General features: G+C 40.0%; 1 protein-coding gene across 1 annotated transcript; it reads right to left on the bottom strand.

The window, feature by feature from the left end:
• Positions 1–1,008: 1,008 nt before the first annotated feature.
• Positions 1,009–6,744, bottom strand: gmnc (geminin coiled-coil domain containing). The gene is made up of 5 exons (XM_066709736.1): positions 5,330–6,744; positions 4,126–4,300; positions 3,669–3,754; positions 3,214–3,330; positions 1,009–2,957 (listed from the first exon to the last, which is right to left on the bottom strand). The coding sequence occupies exons 1-5, from the start codon at positions 5,333–5,335 to the stop codon at positions 2,283–2,285; spliced, it is 1,059 nt and encodes a 352-aa protein (XP_066565833.1). The 5' UTR covers positions 5,336–6,744; the 3' UTR covers positions 1,009–2,282.
• Positions 6,745–8,034: the final 1,290 nt, after the last annotated feature.

Below are 8,034 nucleotides of genomic sequence, written 5' to 3'. Positions count from 1 at the left end.
TGCATCGTTCCCCCGACTGCTTTAATAGTAAGATTGATTTCAGCAGGGCTGCCACTTATACTTGTGAACTGTGCAATCTGTTTGACATCTGTGGGGGGTTTTACCTCTCATTACCAGCAGGCCGCGAACCATCCTGCGAGGAGCTGGAGTTGGACACTGTCTCGGGCCTGTCCTTTTCTCTCGGGAGAGCACGGGAGTCTGGGAACACGGGGGAATACTCCTGGGAGCAGCGATGAACCCAGTAATACAAGGTTGTCTCACGGGACAGCGCTGTCCCGGCCCTCTTTGTTCGGGAGTGATGGGAACCAGGGGACGGAACAAAATGACAAAACGAACCTGAAGCAAGACAGGTGCTGCAATCAGATCTATTCCTATAGACAAGATCCTCACAAAGAGGCGCCAGAACCAGGTGAAATTTTATGCAGTTCTTAGAGGTTTTCTTCTCGTATACTTTTCTTTAATATTGTTCAAATATTTTTGCTGTTTTTATGTGAACTTTTTATGTGATGTGAGAGAGGAAAAAAAGTATACAACCACTTTAACGCCGGTCATAAAATCTATAATTTATCACCTAAAATGCTAGCCTGATATCATTATAGAAAATAATTAACAGGTAAATGACAATAAAATGTTATTAACCATACACTATTTAGCAGGGTATTAATTTTATTGATCCAGACGAGATGACTTTATAATTTGTTAGCTAACCCGTTCAAAGTATATGTTGTATATTTTACTTAGTCTGAATCGGCTTGCGTTTATGTTCTTCATATCAAATATAGCCGACATTCCCTGCCCAGCGCTCCCCCCTGAACTGTAAAAAATACACTCACACACTGCGTTACACCTGCTATCACTGAAGCTAAATCCCACACACAGGGTTGTGTACTGTATACTCTGGATCACCTCATCTTGCTTAATAGTTAAAACACAGTACACATTTAATTAAGTTAGGCAGTTTTATTAATTTCGTTTAATACATATCATAAAAACACATTTAAAAAAATTATTTTCCATTAGCCATACAAAATTAAAACCATTTTACATACAATTAGAATATATTATGACAGATAACAAAATGACAAAATATACAGTTAAATTAGATTTTGTGATTTTGATTTAAGTACAAAACAGAGTTTCTATTCTTTACACATTTTAGTGTCCAAAGACATTTTTTTGTTTGTTTAAAAAAACAATATATATTCCAACAGCAGCAGATTTAAAAAAACAACAAATAAACCAAGACATGAACGATTGATGTTCATTTCATAACAGCACACTGGGTTATTCTAGTAAGAAAAGGCAGTTTTTATGTTGGTTAATTTTTCCTATTTAAGGATCATCAAAAAACAAAGGAAAAACAACTGGGGAATATCCATTTAATGTATGCGTACAAAAGTAGTGTTAGTCTAAATTTGGTTTCTACAGGATAAAGGTAAGTTCTGTTTTTTTTATATCAATCTTCCTGTCAGTTTGTTCAGATTTGTAAGTAATATGTAACATCCTACATAACCAAATACTACTTTCAATTTCAGTACTTTATCCTGTTAGTGTTTAATAACACAGATTACCTATCATGTCAGAAATTGTAGAGCAAATGTAAAACTGGAGCAACAAAAACACCCTGTTACTTCCTTTGCTTCTGATTGTAATTTACAGGCACTTTAATTTGATGCAGTCAACACGAGGCTGGATGGGCAATACAATAGAAGTGCGTTTCTGATATAATGGCAGTGAAATAGCAAATTCTCCACAATATTTCAACTGAAATAAACGGAACTTCACGGGCAGAAGAGGAAACAGATCCTAGCACATCCAGATACTTGATTATTGGCAGGTCAAAAAGCTTGGCAATCGCAGAACCAAAAAGCTTGTTTAAATTCATGTAGCACAATTTCATGAGTTTCGCTTTGAGCTCGTACACGAACAAGACAAACTGCAGATGGACAGTTCGTCATACACACAGACGCAGGCATGCACAGATATGTATGACGCACATTTTATGAGGTAGTTTAATCTTGCACAGGTTTTGCTTATTTGTACGAAATGCTGCACTATTTTTTAAGAATTGGATACAAATTGGAAGTCTAAAAAGTGGAAGACCTTTGGGTTTGGGACTATAAATATTGTATAAAAATAAATAAAAACAAATATACCCCCTCCAAATTGTGTGTACTGTTCATCCGTAAAGAGCTCAACCAATATCCCGGGCTCATTCAAGTGCATTAATAGGTTTGTAAACAATACAGACTTCGTTCTGCGTTCGGCAGTAACAGTTATAGCTAATCTGACTGTTTGGGGACCCACGTAAACTTCCAACCGCCCTGCTCGTCCCTGCGCACAAAGGCCTGTCCCTGGTTGAAGCTGTGCGTCTTCACGTTGCTGTGGGGATTCAGGGACATGGTGAAGGCAACTTCGGTTTTATTTCTGGAGATGTCCGATCTGTAGGGAGACGGGTGTGGTTCTGGCGCCGTACTGCTCCCCAGGGGTGTGTGGTGACTCACAGTGGGGTCGGGCGTCTGAAGCAGGCAGTGTGAGTCTAAACGGCACAGACTGGCAGTGTAGTCCACTCCCGCCCCAAGATCAGGGCAAAACCCCAATGCTGTCGCCATCCCATCGCTGTAGTCCATCGCACTGGCAGTTTGAAGAGCGCTGGGGTCGCTGGGAGGCAGTAAGTGTTCCTCATTTGAATTGGCACTGTAGTTAGCTGAGTGGTCAATCGTGTCCTCGTCTTTTAGTCCCAGGGTCTGCAGGACCCAGGAGTCCACAGAAGGGGTGCAGGCGAGCTCTTCGGCCGAGCAGAACTCCAAGGACAGGTTCCTCCGGGTCCTCTTCCTGTGAGCGCCTGGAAGCAGCTGGCTGGCTGTGAATCCATGGAAGCCCCCGCCCTCCTCTTCGGACCTGCGCTTCTTGTTTTTCGGTTTTCCATCTGCTCTTTGAGTGCTGTGCAAAAGTTTCTATTAGAAAAATATATATAACACATATTGATGTTATTGACGTATGAACTGGTGCAGAAGATCTACTACAAACACATTTTCTCACTTGCTTTAGTCTCTGAAACATATTCATTTCTGAAAATGTACAAGAGAAATATATATATATATATATATATATATATATATATATATATATATATACACATTTATTTAAAAATCCCATTAATTTATGAGCTGAGCTTCAGTTTTACCGTTTTATTTTTCCAGACTGTATTACCTTGGTTTTCTCTTCCAAGCCTTTGACGAAAGCAGAGTTCAGGTATTCTCTCAGTTTGTTGTTCTCGTCGTGTAGCCGCGCCAGTTCTTCTTCTTTCTGTAACAATGTATCCTGGAGCTTACAGGATAAACGCATACATTAATTAGGCTAAATAAATAAACAATAAACATTTTCCAGATAGGATATTACATTTAATTCACTGTAATGAGTTCTGAACTGTATTTCTGTTTCATACACAATGATTTCCCATGTCATGCAATTCCAAGGAATGAACACCAAATGTATATCTGTTCCCCTTTCTAAGAACATACTTTTATCTTTGAACTGCTTTTTACTGTTTATTTATTTTATTTTAAACATTAATGACAGCCTGATTTAACTCTTGGAACTGTATTCATGGTCAATATATAACTCTGCAAAGCTTAACCTATCATTTTAAATACATACATACATACCTGCTTATTTCTTTGCACATGAGGTGACAAGTGATCGTTCCACGAGAAGTCATTTTGAAAACCAGAGTCCAACTGATAAAAATGACCTAGAAACATTGAAACAGTAGATAAGTCGGCCAGCTACAACACATCCACTACAAACTGTCACATCTCAGTGTTGAGAAACCAGCACACAAACGCCCAACTGAAAATCATGCTGTGGATAAGGAAGTGAAGAGCCTACAAGAGCTTCACAAAGTATTTTTGCTAATAAAACTAAACACAAGTTTAAAAGACAATATTTCTAAATGCAATTAACCACCAGAGCTGCTTAACTGAAACGTAATGACAGCCTCTTCAAACGAATGCAATGCAATTCTGGACCCTCAGACCGCGGAGAGGAATGCGAGGGCCGGGCTCAGGGCAGGGTGCTGATGCCCGGCCCGGCGGCTGGTCATTTTAATTTTAATGGGCTTACCCTGCTGCGGCGGCTCGGGCTGGCAGGCTGGGTTGTCCAGGAGACCAGCGGCCCAAAAAGAGACCAGCGTCTCCTTGGAAACATCAACACCGTCTTGTGACGTCGAGACGGAATAGGGGCAGCCATAGCCCTGGCCCCCTGCAAAGCACTGATCTTGGCAGGACAGAACGGCACTCTGCAAAGCAAATAAACCCCCCGAAGATTAGGGATGCCACCAGTGGAAATGCACAACGCAGTCATTAAGACAGACATGAGCCATGCGATGAATTGTATAGCGAATATGCATGGGTTATTATATTCATAAAACGTTTATTAATCGGTAATAAGGTAATATAATATATGATTATACCTTATCACTACACACAAATCGGCTTCAGATGACTCGCAGCATGTGTCAAAAGGACGCATAGATCCTGCACACAGTAGACATGCTTGCATATATTTACATGCGTGTGTACACATGTTATCAGATGCAAACAGGACACAGGTTTAAAAACTGGCATCATTACATATCTGGTGAGCATGTGCGTTCATGATCTAAAGCCATAACCCGCGCAATAATACATGCATCAGCCACTGCCACATTGTATAAGTGGATGTAATACACTCGTTGCTGTGCGGGTCCTGCAGACGCTTGCGTGTTTAGACGGGTCTGGTTGGCTCTCCCGACGAGGTGCAGTGGCAGCGCCGGCTCTGAACAGCGGGCACACAGATCAGAGCAGACAACCGCACTGTGCATAAAACCCAGCAAGAGATATTAACTTAAAGTCGATCAAGCTGAGCTGCTTTATTATAGTGCGACGCCACACATTTGCATTTGAATTGGCGAATTATTTATATATCTAAATCATCAATACTTGGCATATCTGCAAAACGTTCCACACGGTCGTCCTGCACGTCCACGGATTGAGGTCCACTCACTGCCTCACACACTGGACACACATGCCACATTGTACTTGTAATATCCAGCGAATGAAGCACAACTTGCTCATTTCTTGTGCGTGATATCAACACCTGCACCAAAGCAGCACAACACACGGATTTGCTTGCGCACCGCATATAAGACATCCAGAACAGGTGCATCTCAAACCCGCAGCACAGGATGGCCAACCCTGGACTGAACATGCAATAATGCCCCCTCCCCTCTTTTTTTTTAATGTATTTTTGTAGAAAACGCCATGAGGTGAATGAAACCGAGACTTACCATCATGTAGACAGGGATTGAAAGCCTAAGAGCTCCCCCGACCTTTAAGGAGAACTGAGCAGTCCGAGGGAGGTGAGTCCTAATCTAAAGCAACTCGCAGTGACGCCTCAGGACTCTCCTCACATCTAGCAATCTGATTTGGTGTGAAGCTGTCAACCTTGTGACGTGAGGAAGTCACAAACTTGAATCCGAGATAAGTAGGCTTTGCCCTGCAGTCGAGGGTCGTGATTTCCCTTCGAAATACACAAGCAGGGCACCCAAAATGAAAAAGCAAAAACAAAATAAAAGAGCGTCTGTATTTGTATGAGTGTTGTATGCTTTACAAAGCAACACAGATAAAAAATAAACACATCTGTTATGTTAACACAGCTACCAATAGAATGAAGAATTACTGAAACATGAACATGCATGTATTGAATATAAACATTTGCAGGGTTACACTCATTACACCTATTTTCCCATATTCACATGCTGTGCAGAATGTGCGTACACACACACACACACATACACACACACACACACACACACTTGGGGGGTCAGATTTGTAAACGCGGCTGAAAGTCAAGCTTTGCATCATTTTAAACTGTGCAATGCACAAGAGCTGATCCTTACACTACAGACCCGTTATAGAAAGCGGCGTGGTTAATGAGTCCGTGAGGAAACAGACGGGTGTGAGGAACAGCTGTCAATCCACAGAGAAGGAGCAGACTATCAAAAATAACAACTGTCAAATAAAATGCATTGAACATACAAACTGAAATCCAAGGAAAGCAGCGCCGGAGGCTAATTATAACAGTGTCTGATTAAACGTGTGATCCCCCTGTCATCACAGATGTCATATTTACTTACTGTAACACTTCAGCTGTCAACACGTGTGTTGGACAATCCCCATCCCTGCCGTTTCTCTGCAATGTCAGCTCAGCTCTATACAGGAGTGACAGCAAAGTGCATCGACTGGGAACGATGACAAACCCTGGCTCTACCTGTTGCAATCCAGCATGCATTATATAACCTCAGTGCATATAATACAATAATAATACATCACTAAACCCTTACAGAAAGTCATCATAACTGACATGCGCTGAGGTCTGGCTGCTCACCGCCGCGGCGCGTCTCTGTGCACAGGTGGCTTGTGGGAGAGGGATGCTGGGCGGAAGGATGCTGGCAGCGGTGGGATGCTGCAGTGGTGCTGCTGGGAGGCTCTGTGGTACCCAAAGCCCCAAGCCTGGAGCCAAACAGCCCTCATCTTCTCATCGAAAACTCCAGATCGCACGACAAGAGGGCTGGTCCGACTCCCGCATTGCGGAGACGGGATGGTAACCTGTCGTCCTGTTCTGCTTTGGTGGCCTAGACTCTTGTTATCATTTCATATTTGCATCAAATCAAGCCTTTCCCCCCACTGATTCCGGTTGTAACAGCGGCCATGTTGAAAAGTTGAAAGGTTAGGAGTGTTTTGAGGTTGACGTCATCACATTGCGTCCAATCCTCCTGGAAAACTTCACAAGTTTTGTTCAAGTTGGGGGAAAAGGGGATGTTTCTGTGCACTGCCCATCCCCCACTCAGCACCATCTCTGGGTGACCTGGGTCACTTTGAACACTGTGCTTTTATTTTGGGGCTAAGAATACATCAACTATACACAGTTTGAACAGGAATAAATAATACATTTAAAGAAAAATGAATACATTTATGATATTATAAAGAGGCCAGTTATTACAATAGCATATCCACTTGCTCAGGATATATTATATTATATATAACATATGTATTATATATAAATAAATAAGTTAGATAAGGCTGTCATATATATATATATATATATATATATATATATATATATATATATATATATATATGTTTGATTATAGTTTTTTTGTATTATTGTTGTTATTATGATTATTATTTATCATAATAACAGTTATCTTTCATATAAGGTGTTTATTTTTATTTTAAAGATATGTAAAAGTAAGTTTAGATTATGTCTTTTGTACATATTGGCTACATATCTTAGGTAATGTATGGCTCCCTAGGTTTAATATGCATTTAATTTATGTTATCTATTTTAAATAAAACTGACAATACAATGATGGTTGTTCATAGGTTTCTGCATTATTTATGCTTTTAGAGTTGTGTTTGGTGTGTTTCAATTTGTAGTGTTAAAGATGAAAACAAATATATTTTTTTGCACGAAATGGTGAGGTGACTAAATCACTGCATAATGTTTGTTAAAGCATCAGTGCTAACCTAGCAAATGAGTGTAATTCAAGCTAATTACTGTAATTATACTCTAATTATGCCTTCAAATTATTAGGCAAATAGCATGACAACAGAATGTTATTAGATCTATGTGTGTAGTGGTAACTTCTATAATAGGAAAAATATGATATATGAACCTATGCATATTATATATTGCTGCCTATGAGTATAAAATCAGTCTGGTCTATAGGTTACAGCTTTTTACATAATTTGTCATTTAAATTTGAAAACCAAAAATACATTACTACATTACAAAATGTATTATTATTAAAATCATTATTATGCAACCCAAATAATTTGATAATATTATACTCTGTCCAATTTTAAAAGGAGCAACATCTAGTGGAGAAAAAGTGAATAACTTTCCATCACTCTCAAATAACTGTTGTTTATAAAAATGCATATACACATAGGCCATTATTCATTATTCAGAGATATATCTAAACTTTGT

Source organism: Amia ocellicauda, chromosome 7 (genome assembly GCF_036373705.1).
Source record: "Amia ocellicauda isolate fAmiCal2 chromosome 7, fAmiCal2.hap1, whole genome shotgun sequence".
Classification (NCBI taxonomy): Eukaryota; Metazoa; Chordata; class Actinopteri; order Amiiformes; family Amiidae; genus Amia; species Amia ocellicauda.
Note: the sequence above shows the minus strand (reverse complement) of the source record. Positions and strands in the feature narration are given on the sequence as shown.